The sequence below is a fragment of the Stegastes partitus genome, unplaced genomic scaffold, assembly GCF_000690725.1.
Source record: "Stegastes partitus isolate 25-593 unplaced genomic scaffold, Stegastes_partitus-1.0.2 Scaffold535, whole genome shotgun sequence".
Lineage (NCBI taxonomy): Eukaryota > Metazoa > Chordata > Actinopteri > Pomacentridae > Stegastes > Stegastes partitus.
This window is the reverse complement of record NW_007578266.1, coordinates 302,741-321,775: the sequence shown is the minus strand read 5'-3', so window position 1 is coordinate 321,775 and position 19,035 is coordinate 302,741. Positions and strand designations below refer to the sequence as shown.

Below are 19,035 nucleotides of genomic sequence, written 5' to 3'. Positions count from 1 at the left end.
TTAGTGCGTAAAAAAACATAATTTGGGCTCGAACTTAAATTATTACCTTTTTGGCTTTTTAAATTTATTTATTATTTTAGTCCAATATCTAGTTTTAACCTGAAGGATCTTAAGAATTATTTCTTATATGAACACAAGAGCAATGAAACAATGAAACTACAGTTAAATACCATGAATATTTTTTTTTTTTTGTGATTGAAGTAGTTGCATTTACTTACACGCCCCATTTCCCTCATATTATCTCCTTATGGCACAAGAAGTAATTATTCATAATACGAAAGAAAGAAAGTTTTTAAAAAAACAAAACAATAATAACCTGTCCAAGGTCTGAGTTTACACATACTGTACAGTACAAGTAGGTGCTAATTGGAATTAATAATGTGTAAAGAAAAAAAAAAATCAAAATTCTCTGATTGCAGTTTTTTAAATGTGAAAAGGTTATTTTCCTCCTCTCACAGTTAAAACTAAATGTCTTGTAGTTATGAACAAAACAAGACATTAAAGGACGTCATGTTGGGATTAGATAAACACTGATCGGTTCTTTTTTTTATTTTTTAATTTTTATAGACAAAACCACTCATAGATTAATTGAGAAATAGTTGATTGACAGATTAAACAACACTGAAAATATTTGTTGCAGCCCTAAATAAGTCCACAGTGTGCAAGTCTCACACCAGACCTCCATTCACTGACTAGTGTCAGCATAAAGCTACAGACTGACGAAGCGTTTGATGTTATTGTTCACATTTTTTCCTGCTGAGCAAACCGCTTGGCCCATCACACCAAAGCTTCTTGTGTTTCTTTGGCTCTGTTATGTGGCGATAGTGTTTTCCACTCATAACGTCCTCTGGGTTCTTTTTTTTTCTCTCTCTCTTAGTATTACAGGGAGGGGCTCTAGTGGTCTCGATGGACTGGATTTCAGTGCTGGACCACAAACATCTCCCATCAGCCCACTGTGGAGCCCCCCCCCCAGCCAGCACGCTACACTCTCCTCACTGCCGGGAGGAAAAGTCTTACTACGGACACAGAAAACGACGTTAAAGATAAAAAAAAAAGAAACTTGTGGTGGTTCCTCCTACTGGAAGAACACACTCTTCTTCTTATTCAACCACTTTGGAAACGTGACATTGCCTCTCACTCGGAGACAGGAAGCCCGGCGTGTTCCGTCGGAGCTGAAACTGAAAATGTGTCCTCGTCCATCTCTTTGCGATCATTCCTCCTTGAGCCCTTCTCCCGCTGATCACTGCAGCTCGGCCTTCGAGGAAAAGGCCGCCACGTTCAACATAGGAAACTTACTGATGTTTTTATGTTTCTATCCGAAGTTTTGCGGCATCGTGGGCTCCATCTGAGGTTTTGGAACCAGTGCTCAGCGGCCAAACGTTGATTTCTTGTGCACAAGTGGTGGATGTGACGGATTGTTCTGCTTAATGTACACGACAGTCCTGCAAATGAGCTGCTTTGATGAACTGATGGTATCCAGCAGTGACTGAAAGGGAGCCCAGTAAGGGACGAGCACATCAAGTACTTTGATATATTTGAGTATTGAAAGTTGTAGCATTTCTGTTCCCACTTTTTTTTTTAGGGCAGTTGAATCACTTGTCGTCCTGTTGGCACATCGTCATCGCCAAGGTTTTGAGACGCTCTCTAGGTGTGAAGAAAAGAACTGAGGACTGGGACAATGAAGGTGTTTTTATTGCAAAAGTTGAAGCTCTATTAAATGTGTTTTGTACGGCTTTGGGAGAAGATATATTGAAGGACAAATAGTGGGAGAAAAATTCAAGACAGTGGCTTCTAATGGAACCAGCTAGGAAGTGTTTTTGGGACTGGAGCTGATTTGTTTTTTTCCTTTTTTGGGGGACTTTTGAAATATCTTTATTGCTAAATGCACGACGTGGACAGAGGTGTCATAAGAGTACAACGCAGAGGTGAAGCAAGTTAGCCTCCTATTCAGTGGTTGTAGTGAAACATCTTTCCCAACTTGAAGCCCTGTGATCTATGTGACATCACTGTCCTCTCTTACAATAAGGAATCAATGGGACCACGTGAGGTGAAGCTACAGTGTTGTACAACCCCAGAAAGATACGAGGTGGTGGCAGCCAGGTTTCAGTCCTAATTTTCTGCTCTTAGTTTGGGTAAAAATCTGGATTCAATGTCAAGAAATATTTCCTCAGAGACTCAAAGAGGATGAAGGTATAGAATGTGGTAAAATGAAGGAGCCGTCACTCGAACCCTTCTTCCTCTTAATGTTTCATCATCTCACGCAGAAAAATCTTTTGACAGGACTCAGGGAAGTGTTGCAAGGTAAGCAAAGTCAGTCTGAAAGTGTAACGTACTGGAGATTTCTTATTGAGGTCTCTGAAATTGGTGCATTTTGGCTACACGCAGAGCTTTGATCATCAGTATTTTTAACCCCCCCTTTTTTTAAAAAATGTTTTACTGTGTAAAAACATATGCAGTATCTATATCTGGGTTCACAGAAGACAGGTTTGTAACAGCAAGCTGACGATGGAGTAAAATATTCGAACCTGTTGTAGCCTCAAGAAAAAACGCCCCCCCCTGCAGTATTCCCTTAGCTTCTTGATCCTTGTTTTAAAATGTTAAAAAAAGGACCTCACTACTAACTAATGTAGCTCAGCAGGTAGGAATCAATGTTAATGCCTCTTTTTTTTTTGTTTTTACTCTTGTGTTTAGCTTTTTTTTTGTGTTCTGGTTGACACACGTGATTAACCCTTTCATGCTACAGCTGGCACGATTTACCTTTTTAATTCCACAGTTGAGATGAATTTGTTTCTATTTTGTCATCCAGTTTCATGTGTAGGAATTTATTAATCGGGTCATTTAGCATTTTGGCTGATGAAGAATTGTGAATGTTAATAAAATTATTTACTCTCTCTAAGAGACTTTGTCCAACGTTTGGCTTGTACTGAAACATCTGGTGAGTAAGAGGCCAAGATCACAAACTGTGATGTGAAATTTTATTTTTATATAAAATACATAAATAAAGCATCTGCAGGTGGCATCAGGAGCATGTGCACATATTCAGATACACACATATGTATGTGTGCAAGACTCAAACACACTAACAAGCATACAGTTCACCCCACAAAATATAGTAGAAAGAAACAGAGATGAAAGTTGCAGCCATTTGTGAATATTATACAGACATCTCGCTTGGACCAGTGCCTGCGTGTTACACAGGTCACATGATCGCAAGAAGCACTGCAGGAGTTACTAAGATGTAGAACTAGTCGAACTGATCGTTCTAACAGCAGCAGCAGATGTCCCTACGTTTATCAAGATATGTCCCATAGGATGTGGAAGATCTCCCATTGAAGAGCTTGGTTCCAAAAAGAGAAACATATTTGAAAAAGAAAAGCAGCACTTTAAGATCTAACTTCAACTTTAAACCTGTAGTATTTTAAATATCATGCATTTACTTTTTCAAATATAGTTACGCAAAATTTTGGAAAGAAGCACTTTCCTATTGTCTCCAGAAAATAAACATTTAGACAAGTTGAATGCGGCCTGTAGCGTAGAAGAATACAGTATTTAGTTTCAGTATCCCAGGCTCTACTGATTGCACATTTAAACCTCTTAAACATAAAACAAATCTGTCTCACATATCTAACTTACACCCTGACCTCCACAAGACTTCTTTGGCCAAATAAATGTAACCATTGATCACAGCTACGGAAATCCCTCTCCAAAGTATCTTCATGTCGGTTTCATTTTGCAGCGGTAACATTAGAGGATGTGAGAACAGTAACCAAACAGACTGTGGGAATGAGGAAGACCCCATCTCAGTGAAGGCGCATCGGGGCAAACACACACACATACCATGAAAAAAAATAGATATATAAACCGACATTCTTCAGAGAAACAATTATAGTGCTGTTTTCTGCTCAGTCCCTCAATGATGAAAAGAATAATACAGACTGTAAAATCGACTACTCTCTGCTGTAATCTGCTTCCAATAAGCTGCGTGACTGGCGGCACTAAAGCATGAAGGAGCGGCTCTTGTAGTAACAAGCACTTAACCCTCCTCTGCTGAAAACGATCGACCATGCAGCACAAGCCACGTGAAAGCAGCGAAGCAGATCGATATGTGAGGGGAAACACTTCCCATGGGTTTGTTTTATTTTTTATATAAGCCTCTGTACACCTATTTTATCAGAAAACATAATTCTCTTCTTTCACTCAAACAGCAAAATCCAGACTTGCTGCTAAAAAGCTTCTAGAAAAAAAGGAATATTTTAACCACCTCACCAGCCAGCAGCTCCTTGACCAGAAGAACTCTCACTGATCGGGCTTGTTGTGCTAAACTTAAACCTTTCCAGGCTGTTTTTTTTTTTTTGTAGGCAGTTGCTGACAGAAACCTGCTGGCCAAAATGCTGCTGAGCAGGATGGAGGTAAGTCTCAGGTAAAGCTGGGACTGGCATAGACATCGTCATCTTACTAGTAGAAAATTACATGGCAGCAAATCAATGTGATGCGTGTGATCCGGTTTGGCCTACGCGGGGGGAGTCTTGAAAGCTCCCCAGGCGTGGAAGCAGCGCGTGAAGCAGTGAGGCTCGTTTCCCTTCCTGACCAGTCGCAGCTTCCTCGGCTGCTCGGTCTCCTTAGAGCGCATGTGCTGGATGTAAACCTGGAGGGGAAGAGGAGGAGAGGGATTGCTGAGATGTGGGAAACTACACACAGGCATGTGCACACCAAACTGCAGCGTCTCACTCACCTGGCAGGCTTTGAGACTCAGTTTGATCTCCACCTGGCTGGTTTGAGTCCCCACCCACATGTAGACCTGAAAGAGGCGGAAACGCAGAAAAGGAAGAAAAACAATCAAGACAACAGAAAATGTGACAATGATTTGATCGCTTTTAATTATTTTTTTTTAACCCTCCTATTATCTTTGGGGTCAATTTGACCCCATCCATCCATCCATTATCTATACACCGCTTAATCCTCATTAGGGTCGCGGGGGGGCTGGAGTCTATCCCAGCCGACTCAGGGTGAAGGCAGGGGACACCCTGGACAGGTCACCAGTCTATCGCAGTGCTACGCTTAGAGACAGACAACCAAGCACACTCACATTTACACCTACGGACAATTTAGAATCACCAATTAACCTCAACATGTTTTTGGACTGTGTGGGAGGAAGCCGGAGAACCCGGAGAGAACCCACGCTGCACGGGGAGAACATGCAAACTCCATGCAAAAAGATTCCGGTGCCCCCACCGGGACGCGAACCAGCAACCTTCTAGCTGCGAGGCAACAGTGCTACCAACTGCGCCACCTTGCAGCCCAATTTGACCCCATTCCACCTCTAAATAAGTACTTGAAGTATTTTTCACACATAAACTTGGGTAACAATTTTAAATATGTTTTCTGGAGGTTTAAATTGCTGGGATCAAATTGAACCCAAGGATAAAAGATATTAGTAAATTTGAAGGTAATAGGAGGGTTAACTACTAGCAGTATTTCTTTAGGTATATCTTTTTAATGAACTGTGCTTGATTGTGTTAATTGCTAGTTATGCTGGTCCTGACTTTTTGGATGTATTATCCAACTCATCCCAGTGTGTATTGGTTTTAGAATCTTTTGTATCAGTTAAAACTGTTTTATCAGATTTTGAATTTTAAAATGTGTACCTGGACAGTGATATATATATATTTTTCCTTCATAGATCTAGGATTTTAACAGGCTCTTTTTTTTTTAAATTTTATGGCTTGTGCACAAGTATGTTTGCCACCTCACATTGTACTGAACATGATGCTTATTTGGCGTTACCTCTTTGCCGTTGTCCAGCAACATGATGTCATCATCTGCTAAGTCATCCTGACAGAAGTCTGAGCACTTCTCTGACACAGAGAAATAACCCTTCTCATTTGAACACCTGTGAAAGAAAGGACATAAAACAAGAAGAGTCATTAAAGAGGTAGAAGTGAAAGATGCAATATGAGGAAAAACAGATGGTGTCACACAAGAATTACAGCTGCACATATTTTCACTGTAATGCCGTGATGTGCAGAACAGATGACGTGCACTCACCTGAAGAGCCGAGCGTGTTTCATATACTCTGCGTCTTCGTCGTACTGTTTCTGAGAACCGATCCCGACCCAGAAGAAGTTCTCTGGCTCCTCTCCCTCATTAATGACCTGACAGAGAGACGTATTGATTGATGACGCTGTGATGAGATGTACTTTCCAGCACACATTCTCAGCCTTGTAGTGCACATCAGAATTATTCCTAAATCACTGAGTTTTTGGCGTCCACCAAAGACACTTTAGTCAGCCAACAGTTTTCACTCCATTTTGTTAATTTGGAGGGTTTTTTTTATTCATGCACGATGGACATTTTTATTCATCAAATGATCAGAAAAATGCACAGATTTTTGTCAAATAACACAAAGTAAATGCCTTTAATGTATGTGGACTTGCACATATATAAAAAATGAAAGAAATTCCCAAAAGCTAAAGCATCTATACCATCCCTGGATGGGAATAAAGGCAACATATTTCAGATATCACTATTTTTAAGGGCTCTCTCAGTAATGTTCAACCGGTTTTCTTTTATGGGAATAAATACTTGAAAAAGAAAACCCAAGTGTACCACAAGCTGAAAACATGTTAAAACAAAAAGTTGAAACACTGAAAGAAGCCGAAGTGGTTGTCAAAGCAACAACTTAAGTGCTGATAGACCATTTAGTTTAAATATAAGAACTAGTTTGAGTTGAAGTGAAAGTGAAAGAAACAGCAAATCAAAATTGTGTGATAAATCAAGCTGGAATGAAGAGAAAGCATCTGCTGAAGTGGAATCACTGAAAACAGATCAACTCTCAGATCAAGCAGTCGAAGTGTAAGCTGACAGAGGAAACTATTAAATGGCCAGCTGAAGAGTAAAAAGTGAAAGCAGTTGAAGCGACAAATGAAGTAAGTGAGGCATGTATGCTTAATGCTTATCACAGAAGAACAATAAAGAACACAAATGAAACATGAGACACACTCTCTTACCTGCTTGCTGTACGTGTCATCAAACATGCAGTTCATGATGTCCTCGGCCAGTTTGGCCTCGTCGGGGTCAGCGGCTCGGCCCACCCAGGTGTAAACGATGCCCTGATTGTCTGTGCTCTCAAACGGTACCTGCAGGGAACATAAATTGTTGAGCTCAATTCACAGAACTCTGAATTGCTTTATCAATCTGCCTGACTGTACAGTTTTTAAACATCCAAACCTTGAGTATGAAGCAGAACTCTGAATTGAGATTGCTGGAATCTGTGCCAATCTGGATGGTTCTAAAAGAGAGATGTGTGTTAAACACGAAATGTTAAAAGAGGTTTTTTTGAGGACATGAAGATATTCCAAGTGTCCATAAGTGCGTAAATATACCTGGTGCAAAGTGCACTGCCATTGGTGCGTATGTGGTAGAGGGAGGGCTGGGCAGAGTCGGTCTTCTGTTTCCTCTTTCCTTTGTGGATGATGAATTTTCTCTTGAAATGCGACAGGAACTTGAGGTTCTCCTGCTGCTGGGTCATACGCACCACCTAAACAGCAAAACAGATCTTGTACGATGACCCGTGATGAGTGCAATAGAAGATGAGTCTTATTTTAAGTGTCAGGGACAACACACTAATCTGTCTTCATACTTTCAGTTTTCCAGGGAAGAGACTCTCGAACTTCTTCTGCAGGGAGAAGGTGAAAGTGAGCCAGCCCATGTTGGAGGCCTGCCTGCCCTGCCAGAAGTAAACGACACACTGGAAGTCCTCCTCTGGCTGTTTGTCCTCCTCCTCCTCATCTCCTCCTCTTCTTTCTCCGCCACCCTCCCCACCTTCACCTTCTTTCTTTTCCTTATCCTTCTCGTCGTCCTCATACTCCACAGGCACCCAGTATCTAAGGAACCATGAAAACAACAGCTTATAATATGACAAATAAGTTTGTGAACTTGTAATACATAAATTCCCCCATCACAGAGCATACACAAGTCCAGCTAAAGCCACAAATTTCCCCCCCGCTCGATTACAGACATCAAGTAAGAGTCGAACAAACATCTACTGTACCTGCAGAGGAAGACGTAGCAGTCCTGGGTGAAGAAGTGTCCAAACTCCTCCTCGGGCAGGCGAGCAAACTTCTTTCCCTCCAACACAAATCCTTCCATGCCATCCAGGTCCTCGTTCCACTCCTCCATCAGCTGTTCAGCCTGGAGAGGTGAATATGTGAGAAGTGGAGTTTTTTTTTTGTGTGTGCGTGTGTTTTGCTTTGCCAACATAACAACCCAGGACAAAAGTAAGTTGTTTACCTCGGTGAGAGGCATGGCTGGCTGCCTGGGGAGAAACAGAGCTGTGAGGTCAGCTTTCATCTGGTCTTTCTGCTCTGCATCCTTCTTCACCTGGGAGACAGAACACACATTAGCATGATTAACTAAGCACAAGGAGCTACACAAATATCTGACATATTTTTGCCTTCTAAAAATGGCTGCCTGAAGCTCGTCAGCGTGTAATTTAGATTCAGACCGTCTCAATGAGAATGATCCCACATTTTGAGCTACTGGGTCAATTTCAGTCGTAGCTGCCGTGTAGCCTGCTCTCACAATACTAGGATCTGAGACAAACACACATCACTGACCTTGCCCTGCAGGTTATCTTTTTGCTGTACAGTCTCAGCTGCTCTGGTGTAGTCCACCTTTAAGACATCATCCCAGTTCTTGAACTTGGACTTGAACACCTGAAGAAGGGAAAGAAGAGGAAGAGAAATTAAGAGAAGTGAGTGACAGAATTTCAATCTTATACTGTTAAAGTGTAGAATAGAAGATAAACCTGGCATTTAAACAATGACTACCTTAGCCTTTCACTGTATATGTACAAGTATGTTAATCATGTATTTGTAACTTGCACAAATTGTAAAAGTATAATTGGTTTTCCTTGAACGTGCATGGCTTTTATGTGAGACTTCAGTGTCCAATAATTTTTTGTAGCAGGTCAGAAACAACCCTTATTAAGATCCTTATAAAGTCTTTCACAATGTTAAAGGATCCACAAAACAAAAAAAACCTCTGACAAGAAAGGCCTGGACAGTCCAAGACAGTAAGACAAATATCACAATAACATGTAGATATATCGATTCTTTAATTACTTTCTGATGCAGTCTTTGCTGTATGAAACGTTACCTGGCACTCGGTGCCCTCCAGGTTGCGGGTGACGCAGGCGTGTTTGGGTCGGTGCAGCATGGAGCAGATCTCCTGACCTAGTTTTAAGGCTGCAGCTCTGACGAGGCGGGGAGATTTCCTCCCGATCCAGATGAACACATCGGACCAACAGTCCAGGATGTACACGCCCTTTGTGTCCAGCAGAGACTGAAGCTGAGGAAAGGGACGGAAAAGAGAGAGTGCAACGCAAAGGGAGGGAGAGTTATGAGAAAGGAAAAAAGCTATGAAGAACTACTGTGCTCTGTAGACGTTCTTTCTTTCTGGTGATCATGCAGATAAACACACCAGTCTGAGCTCTGGCAGCGTGTCCAGTTTGATCTTGTGATCTTTGTGCTCCACTGACAGCTTGTAGTTGATCTGAGGCAGCTCCAGGTAGCCAAGACCCAAACCCACCTACAGCAGTGAAAAACAAACAGAACACTGTGACGTTGTGTCAGTCCTGGTCATCTGTTCATGTATGACATGCTTTAAAAAAAAAAAAAAAAAAGAATGAAAGAGTGGTGTGACAGACAATTTATAAGGAAGTCCCTGCAATGAATCCACCAGCCACTTTGTCTTTCTTATAACTGCCTTCTGTTGCCTGAAAATTCATGTGTAAAAGTTAAACTAGAAAGACCAAACTAGCAGTTAGCTGACATCCAACCTCTTTGATCCCACATCACCATGGCTCATTTACAAAAATAAAGTAAACGTGACTTCAAGTGACGAAACTGTACATCCCACACACCTCCTACAACACTTACAAATTTGCATTACACCTACACTACCTTCAGTCTCTACCCACACTTCTACTGTAACCTACGACAAGCAAAATTCATCACCAAGTCAGCTACAGAGAGTACTGTTGTGTGAAGGTTATTAAACACACTTACTTTGTATAGTTTAGGCCTGATAGGAGAGAAGTCATCTGGTACGTGTTTCTTGATCTCCTCTGGTTGTCCTCCCAGCACCTCCCAGAACCCTGGAGGCTCCTGGTTCTGCATCAGAGTTGTAATCTCTGCCTTCCCCTTACGTTCATTCTTATTTATCTTTTCAGCAAATAACCTGAAGGAGGAGAACATTGCGCACACACAACACATGTTTGCATCAGGGACAACAACATTTTTTTATGTATAGCTGCATCCCTGACATGAACATCTTGACAGCTCCCCCGGCCTTCTTACCTGGCCTTCGTAGTGCCGCTGAGAGTAGCATTGGCTCCTCTCCAGATGAAGATTTCCAGCCCTGTGTCCAACAGGAACACATAGCTGCCAAAACAAGAAAGACAGGATGTTAGCGTGTGAGTTTGTCACTACTGAGACAAGGCATACATGTCAAATAGCAATAATACAAAAATTAGCAACAGATGTCTTAGAAAGCAGAGAGTTTATGCTGGAGTGTAGAGCAAAGTGTATGTTAGGTTGCTGTATGAGACAGTAGAAGTGTATAAGAGTCACCGAGGGTCGAGAGAGGAGGACTTCAGAGGTACAGACTCCAGCCTGATGTTTTTCTTGCCGTAGACTCTGTACAACCTGATAAACACAGGAAATAATTACAGCTAAATAAACTCAACAAACAGATGTAGCTGCCTGCATGATGATCAAGAAGCTGACAAAATCAATCACACTCCAAATAAATTGGATATGCAAGTAACTTTTTCATTCTGAATTAAAATGAAGATAAAAAAAAGATCAGCTGTTCGACCTACCTGACAGGATAGTGTGTGTCCTCCACAGTGTAAAAGCCACTGGCTGTTCCTCCCTCAATGTAGGAGATCTCATTGTTAAACACCTGCACACAAGACAAAAACTGTCATTCACAACAGCACATACAAGTTGATAGGTGTGTATATAGAGGTTAGCGTCTATAAGAATATTCATTTGAAAAAAGGGAAGTTAAGTTATGAATCTATTTTGGGCTATGCCTTGAGTAAGTATCAGAATTTCATATATTAGCTTGTATGTGCAACATGTTTCTACGTACAGCGCTGAACTCCTCGCTCTCGTCTCCCATCTCTTCCCGAATCGTTCTACACTCTGCCCCGAGGAAATTTCTGAGGTTGACAGCATGGATGGCAGAGCCAGCCTTCTTGTCTAGTGTGGCATCCTGACCAATCCAGTAGTAGATCTGCCAGTTTAGGGCATGATTGTCATCCAGGTAGGTCTATAATGGCAAGGGGAAAAATGTAAGACTGATGAAAGGGATACGGGAAGGAAAAAATCTGTCTTGTCACTCAGAGGACATGAAAAACATACACATGCTCCATCAGTAGACCAATTTAACCATCTTTTCCATTTTGGCTGGTACAACAAACATCAAATTCGCATCTACTGTAAATGATGGCAGTTTTGATGTGTTACCTTGAGAATGATGTAGCAGTCAGCCTCATAGAACTTGCCATGGAAAGTTTCGTCCACTTGTATGGGGACAAAGTTCTCTATCTGCCAGACGGCTACACCTGGAACCTGTAACAGAAATATGCAGTGATATTTGAATACTAAAAAGAATTACACTGCTGTACTCTGGATTGTCGACTAAAAACATCATTAGAAAAACAAATTGCAGAAGACCGGAAACTGGAGAGAGACGGTTCTTCTCTATAACATGTAAACACACTAATGGGAATGGGAAGCTGCTGACTATTACCGCAGCTGAAGCAACTTTTACTTTAAAGCTGAAGGTGGACAGAGCACACAAACATTACCTGCCCCGCGTCATCCATAAAGAACTCAGAATAGTCCAGTTGAGGCTTCTCTAGACTCTTGTCCCAGCGCCGGATTTTCAAATCACCGTATTTCAAGTCGCCGTTCTCCTGCAAAATTAGCAGAATTATTAGTGCAATGGAAATCAAACCTAATCTTCTTCTACTGGGAAGGTGAAGAATAATGCTGGTAATTAATAAATTAAATGTCAAGGTAAATGGATAATTTTCAAAAACAATTACACCAATCTGAGAGAACAGACTCATATTCTGGTGCAATGCTTTCTACTCAATATCATGTATTTGGAACAACAGCTTCCAATCACAATAAATAATAGCATCCTTCTGTTTACTGTCCTGTATTGTCTTCTTTTCTTACCTCCATGTTCTTCTTCTCCTGTGCGACATCGCTCATGCCTTTCAGCACCTGTTTTGCCTGATCATCCTGAGAACAGTCCTTCCTCCTCCTCAGCCTCATCTTCCTCGCCAGGTGATCTCGGGGGCTGGCTCCTGGAGACATATAAACACAGGTTGAGGCTTCCAGGAAACATGCACAAATAATTGTTACCGACAAACAAAATCTAAAAACGCCACACAGGTGCACACACCTCCTCCTGCAGCTGCTACAGTCGCAGGTGAGGCTCCGGCCAGTCGGAGTTGGTTCTGTAGGGAGAAGTCGATGTTGTACCACTCTGCTGCTCTGTCCACTGGTTTAGGAGGCATCACCAGGTTGGGGTTCTCGCGCACATCTAGTATCTGCAGGAGACATAAGTTTGTGTTTCAGATTGTTATTCTCCTCTTCAAGTATAAAAACTTGTAGAGATCATGTGACATTTACTATTTGTAAGATTCCAAAAAGTCATTGTTTCTAAGTAATATTCTTTTTTTAAAAGTATTTTTTTTTTGGCCTTTTTGCTTTTATTTGCGAGTGCAGTTGAGAGAGAGACAGGATAGTGGGGGAGAAGAATGGAGGAAGGACCTGCGGAAAAGGGCCACGAGTGGGATTTGAACTCATGACCTCTACGTCGGGGACTACAGCCCCTGTTCATGGGACACCAGCTCAACCAGGTAAGCTATAGCGGCACCCAAGTAATACTCTTTTTGAATGTAACAATCTCAATTTTTTCATGATCTTTCAATTGCATGTCTCATAACATTAGAGTTTTTCATTTTGTTGTAATTACGTTCTTCACCATTGTTCTAACTTACCCACATTAATCCACCAACCCTGCAATACAAATGCTATTTTTAACTGGATCTTAATTCCAGTATCATCTGAGTACTTTATGGGAGTACTGTACCTCTAAGTCTGTTAAGAAGTGGATAGCCTCAGGCAGCGTCACCAGGCGGTTTTTGTTCAGCACCAGTTTCTTCAGCTTGCCACACCTGGACGACAACACAGCAAAACCACATATTTAGGTAATATTATTATTATAGGGTGAGTACAAAATATGACACATACAAAGAATTGGCTGTTATAAACACATTGCTAAGCATCTTTGAAATCTGGCTATGTAAACTGCACTTTGAGTGGTTATTTATAATAATCTGGCTTTTTAGGAAAACATACAAGAAATAGCAACACAGAAAAGCTAAACCACAAAAAAATGTGTTTTTCATTTCAGCTTGTTTCCTTACGTTTGTAGGACTGAGTCATGATCATTCTGAAAAACTAACTCGTGCTTTTCTACATAAAAAAAAACAAAAAAGCATTGCTATATGAAGTATATGAAGAGCAAAGTGGAATATATCAGTCTAACAATGCAGAATGAAAACTCCACTGTTTTAAATATCAGCTGATGAAGCAGAGCACTCAGTCTGGGAGTTTGAGTGCTGTACTCACCTGCAGAGTCCCTCAGGGATGAGTTCCAGGTTGTTATTAGCAGCCATGAACTCAGTGAGGCTGGATAGTTTGCCGACTCCCGGTGGAACCCCATCAAAGTCCAGTTTGTTAGAGTTTACATACAGCTTCTTCAGTTTGGCCAGCTTACAGATAGCAGACTAGTTGGAGACACAAATGCAAACTTTAAAGGCTGGAGAGGATACACAGACACATTTCTCTGTCAAGCCAAACACAACGGTTTTTGTTTCATTCCCCACAGGTTTTAAGATACTCATCACTTAGATTTATGCACCACCTCGGTTTAATAAAGTAATAAAATTTCAGAAGTTTTACAAAACTTCCCAAAGCTGTCTGCTTAAGAATGATAGTAGGAAAGGAAAGGCCTCTGTGAGATCATCCTTACAGGCAGCGAGGTGAGCTGGTTGCGGCTCAGGTTGAGTGTCTCCAGCTGGGTCCACTGGTCAATGCAAAGGGAGAGTTCAGAAATCTGGTTACTGCTCAGGTTGAGTCTCTTCAAACTGCCCAGTGAATAGAGGCACTCTGGCACCCGAGTCAGGTCGTTACATGACAGGTCAACATCTGGGGGGGAGAGAGAGAGAGAAAGAGGAGGATGAGAAAATAAGGAACACCGTATGTTTGTAAAAAAGCTGGCAGTCATGTGTGTTTATATGATGCTACCTGCTAAATGCGTCAGTCCCTCCAGACTGGTGGGCATGTTGCTCTGCGTCCTCTGGGTGTTCCTCAGGTGCAGAGTCTGTAATGCCACCATAGCTGGCAGCTGCCTACTCAGATGCACATTCACACATACAAACACACACAAAGACAATCAGAGCAGCACTAAACTAGCATTTTGTTTTTCTAGCTAAAGGCCGTACACACAAACTGGCAATTTTTGTGAGTTTGGATAAAAGTGTAAGCTGGGAGGATGCATGAGAAAGGATGAAGGCAACCAATGAAACAAAGCAATGTATTTTTACCTCAACTGGGCATGCATCAGTGGGTTGTTGTTTAGAATGAGAGTCTGCAGGTGCACCAGGCGTCTCATCTGGGGCGGCAGACTGTCCAGCTTGTTGTCGCTCAGGTCGAGATACAGCAGGTCTGTTAGGTTGATGAACAGTTGGTTGGGGATGGCGTCAATGCTGTTGTGGCTCAGATTCAGCACCAGCATGTTCCTGCTGTTCTCCAGGTCCCTCGGAATCTCTGTCAGCTGGTTGTAGCTCAGGTCCTAAAGGAAAAGAAAGCAAATAAATGTATTAATTTTGCTGAACATATTATTTGTAAGCCAGGATTAGTTTGGGGAAAGCAAGGTTTCATCATTCACTGAAAAAGAGGGAGGGTTATGAGCAAAAACGTTGAGGCAGTAGACTGAAAACAAAGGAAAGGAAGCATGCTGAATAATAAGCAGATGAAAGATTGTCTGAGATTGTTGTGTACCAGCACAGAGAGGTCATCGAGCTGAAAGATGTCATCTGGGACTCCAGAGTTTTTCAGGTTGTTAGCTCTGGCTACCACCGCCTGCACACACAACGAAACACTTTTAGGACACCGTCATAACTAGACTACAGACAGAATATTACATTGCAAACAGCAGGATTAAGAAATAATAATGTATTGTTACTACCTCTGTATGTATGTTAAGTGTATTTTCTTGTACTGCATGTGTGTTTGTCATTTACCCGCAGGTTCGGTAAACTGGATAGTTCTCCATGTAAGGTGGTCAGGCTGTTGTGACTCACTGAAAGATGTTCCTAAAAAAGAAAAAAAAAAGGAATCATTTACTGACACGTATTACACGGCACAAATATGCTCATTCAAGTCCTCATAAATATGCCCTACAAGGTGACCTCATCGCTGCTGTGCCAAGTACAGCAGAGGCAAGGGCACTGATTCTAAGAGTCTCTAAACAGAATTATCTGATTGCAAACAGGTTCAATTGAACACACTGACTTTTTGACTGCTAGCCATGGTAACACTAATCTGGATCAGCTACACTTGTCATAGTCTATGTCATCTTTGGCTTCTTTATCACTGCATTGGAGGGTTGGATTGATAATCTTTGAAAGATACTGAAATACAAAGCAAGGTTATGTGCATACGTCATAGTTTTCAGAGCTGAGGTTTCACAAGTGAAAGGCATGAGTTGAACACTGGTATGTTTAGATTCAGAGTTTAACAAAACTGCTAATATATAAAAATCTAGTACTAAATTTGAACTTATGACTAATATTATACTATCAATCTACCAAAAATGTTTATTCTTTCTATGGATAGAAAAAAAATACCATGACAAGACAAGACAATATCCAAATACTTTTTTTTTTATAGAAAAACCTTTAACATAGATATGAGGCACATTCCACACTTATTTTGCCTTTGCTGTAAAGGATAGGCAGCTCTTCTTCCATATAAAGCTTCTTTCTATCCTTAGACTGGGAACAATTTGCTCTGCAGCCGAGTCTGTTTCACTTAATGACAACAGTCACACAATATTTTAGGGAGGTTCTTTAGCTTTGAAAATGCACAGAGCACACATGAAGAAGAAAACAATGATCTCAAAGCACAAAAGGGTTTAATCATTATAAAGAAAAAATTGATCTGACTTTTGGGTTAAGTTAAAAAAGCAAAACAGACACACTAATGCTGTGCATTAATTTCTCTATATGAGATGGAAATAAACGAGTAAATAGGCCTGCATATCTCACCAGTTTCTGCAGAGAGGCCAGCTCCTCCGGGAGGTAACACAGCCCTGTTCTGTTCAGTTTCAGCCATCGCAGGCTGCTCATGCACTTGACATGCTCAGGGAAGTAACCACCCTAAAGCAGCAGAGGGGAGAAAGAGATGAGGAAGAAATAAATGACTTCTGACAACAATGACAGTGTAAATAGCTTTTTGTAAAGACTAGTACAATTAAAGAAGCTGCAAAACACATCATTGCTGTGTTAATTATTATTGTTTAACACATTATGGCCACATTTTTACTTAAACAAGTTTACCAGGGGAAAAAAAACAAACATTATCTTGTTTATTTTTTTTCCTGAAATGTTCAACATCATTTCATTAACAACAGTTTTTTTTAAACATGGCATTATATATTCTTGTGAATACAACAAGAATAGGAGCAGTAGGTTTACACACAAACACAAAAGCAGACATTATCCTTGTTGATTTTGCTGTTATTATAGATGGGTGTGAGTTATGCCTGATTAATAACAATTTCCCTGAGGTACCCTACCAAAGGGATCAATAAAGTTCTATCTAATCTAATCATATAAAAAATCATATTGTGATTATTTTGACAGATGTTATGATAGGAGTCATGATTTAAGTGGGAGCAGCAATCACTGTACTTCTTCTCCACCGAAACAAATACAAGACTGATGTGACTAAATCTGTGATTCATACCAAACAAAGATGTTCTCTTATGCACTGATAATATGAATAGTAGGCTGGGACATCACTGTAGAATCCCAATGTTTTACTCATTAGTAGTTTATGTTGTGACACATTTATACTTTGTAGCTCATGCTGTTTGGATATTGCACTTGGCCATACTGCAACTTTTGTACTTTGATCATTTTTTCACCCCTAGTGAGTATAAATCCTAGCAGCATTTAAAAATCAGATGTTGATTAGAGTTAACGTAGCAGAAATATGGCCAGCTACAATATTTACTTTATACAAGTAGTATCGTTGATATTCAGGACGAGAAACGACAAAAGAAACAATAGAGGCAATGACAGGAAATTGTGTCATCCCACTTGGGTTTGAATCATGAGCTATAACCACCTGATATAAATACGTTGTTTCACAATGTCATAGCAGATAGCGTTAAGTACACAAATAGTTCTGTCAGTTCAAACAGCGACAAGCCAGATGATTGCAGCAGTCACTGCTGCCAGTCGTGCTGCTTTTAGTCTGCCAAAGTAAGCTCACAAAGTGTGTCAGAAGTATGACAGCACTGGGTGACTGCTGTCCCTCAGCAAGCTCTAACGTTAGCCAACGCCGTCTTCGGCCACAGCAATGTCTAACTTAAAAGCTGATAATGGTGACACGTTCTGACAAGAAGCTCCTGCCCAGCTAGAGTTAGCCAACAGTGAAGCTAAATTAGCAAGCTACCGTGAGGCTGAAAATTAGAGCTACGTTCTCCCAAACAGTTCACAAACTAAAGTAAGTCCCTTCACAGATACGTTCCAGTAAACAGAAAGCTGTTAAGCACCCCACAGGGCGGTGGTTAACAGACCGGACTGCTACTTTGTCACTCTGACAACTGGCTAACGCCCATGCTAGCAGCGACTAGCTAAGCTAGTGCTTCAGCGAGCTCAACGTGTAGCCGTCTGCTGCTGAGTGTCTTACTTGGATTAGCTTTAGCTATGCTAACTGTGTACGTTATTAAAAGGCTATCAGCACAAAACCAAAGAACAGCGCAGGAAATCCTTACTTTGAAGTCGTTTCCACTGAGGTCCACCCCCCGTATGAAGGGAAGAACTCCGGTGGCAGCCATTTCTAACTAGTTGATGCCAGCTGCTCAACCCTCAACTGTCTATTTTGGTCCACAGGCAGGGAGGGTTGTGTCTGGAAGACGACTCGTTTTGTTTTTTAAATGCAGCTCCACCACCAGCGTTTGAAGCGCATTACCGCCCCCTACTGCTTGGGAGTGGAACAGACTTCCGTGCCCTCCAGTGGTCTTCAGCGCTTATTACACATTTATGAAAATAGAATAGAATAGAATAGAATAGAATAGAATAGAATAGAATAGAATAGAATAGAATAGAATAGAATAGAAAGCTTTTATTGTCATCATTCACAAAGTACAACGAAATTAAAAGACAACTCCAGTGGTGCAAAGTACAAGCATAAAAGACAAATCGAATATATAAATACATATTTACAAAAGGAGACAGTAGGAAGTATATACAGTTTATTCTACCAGACAGTAGAATGCTAGCAGTAGCTTTTTTTCTTATTTGTTGTGGTCACTTTGCCATCAAAAGTAATCACCTGGATCTTTTGTTCCTCAGATGCTGGGACTGCATGAAGACTCCTGTGTTCACTCTTGCAGCCAACAGCAGAACATTTGGTGTGCTTTGCACGAGACATTTTAGAATTTGCAGAAGCACCTCTACAAAATAAAGAAACTCATTCTGAAAGACCTGGAAGCAGCAGGTGGTGTATTTTGCAAATATTTAGCTTGATGACCACTGGTTCCATAGTGTCCGCATAGAAACTTAATAAAATCCTGTCCGACCAGTAAACCTGGGAGGCCATCTAGTTGTAGGGGGTGCTAGAGGAACGGCAAAAGTAAGCATGTTTTTGCAAC

General features: G+C 41.1%; 2 protein-coding genes across 3 annotated transcripts in view; one reads left to right on the top strand and one right to left on the bottom strand.

Annotated features, from left to right (window-relative positions):
• llgl1 (LLGL scribble cell polarity complex component 1) overlaps positions 1–2,898 on the top strand; it is a 39,942-nt gene extending 37,044 nt beyond the window's left edge. For both annotated transcript variants that reach the window (XM_008288005.1, XM_008288004.1), the window contains one exon: positions 878–2,898. The gene's annotated coding sequence lies outside the window, so the exon portion shown is untranslated. The remainder of the gene's footprint in view (positions 1–877) is intronic.
• A 63-nt stretch (positions 2,899–2,961) lies between these two features.
• flii (FLII actin remodeling protein) lies at positions 2,962–18,283 on the bottom strand. The gene is made up of 31 exons (XM_008288003.1): positions 18,157–18,283; positions 16,421–16,531; positions 15,395–15,466; positions 15,153–15,233; positions 14,696–14,943; positions 14,397–14,500; positions 14,122–14,297; positions 13,719–13,876; positions 13,177–13,261; positions 12,484–12,631; positions 12,255–12,385; positions 11,879–11,986; positions 11,535–11,639; positions 11,158–11,337; positions 10,883–10,965; positions 10,632–10,706; positions 10,359–10,442; positions 10,068–10,239; positions 9,481–9,588; positions 9,157–9,348; positions 8,616–8,714; positions 8,290–8,379; positions 8,051–8,190; positions 7,640–7,883; positions 7,383–7,537; positions 7,228–7,288; positions 7,008–7,136; positions 6,046–6,152; positions 5,785–5,890; positions 4,733–4,798; positions 2,962–4,645 (listed from the first exon to the last, which is right to left on the bottom strand). The coding sequence occupies exons 1-31, from the start codon at positions 18,217–18,219 to the stop codon at positions 4,511–4,513; spliced, it is 3,816 nt and encodes a 1,271-aa protein (XP_008286225.1). The 5' UTR covers positions 18,220–18,283; the 3' UTR covers positions 2,962–4,510.
• Between the last annotated feature and the right edge of the window lie 752 nt (positions 18,284–19,035).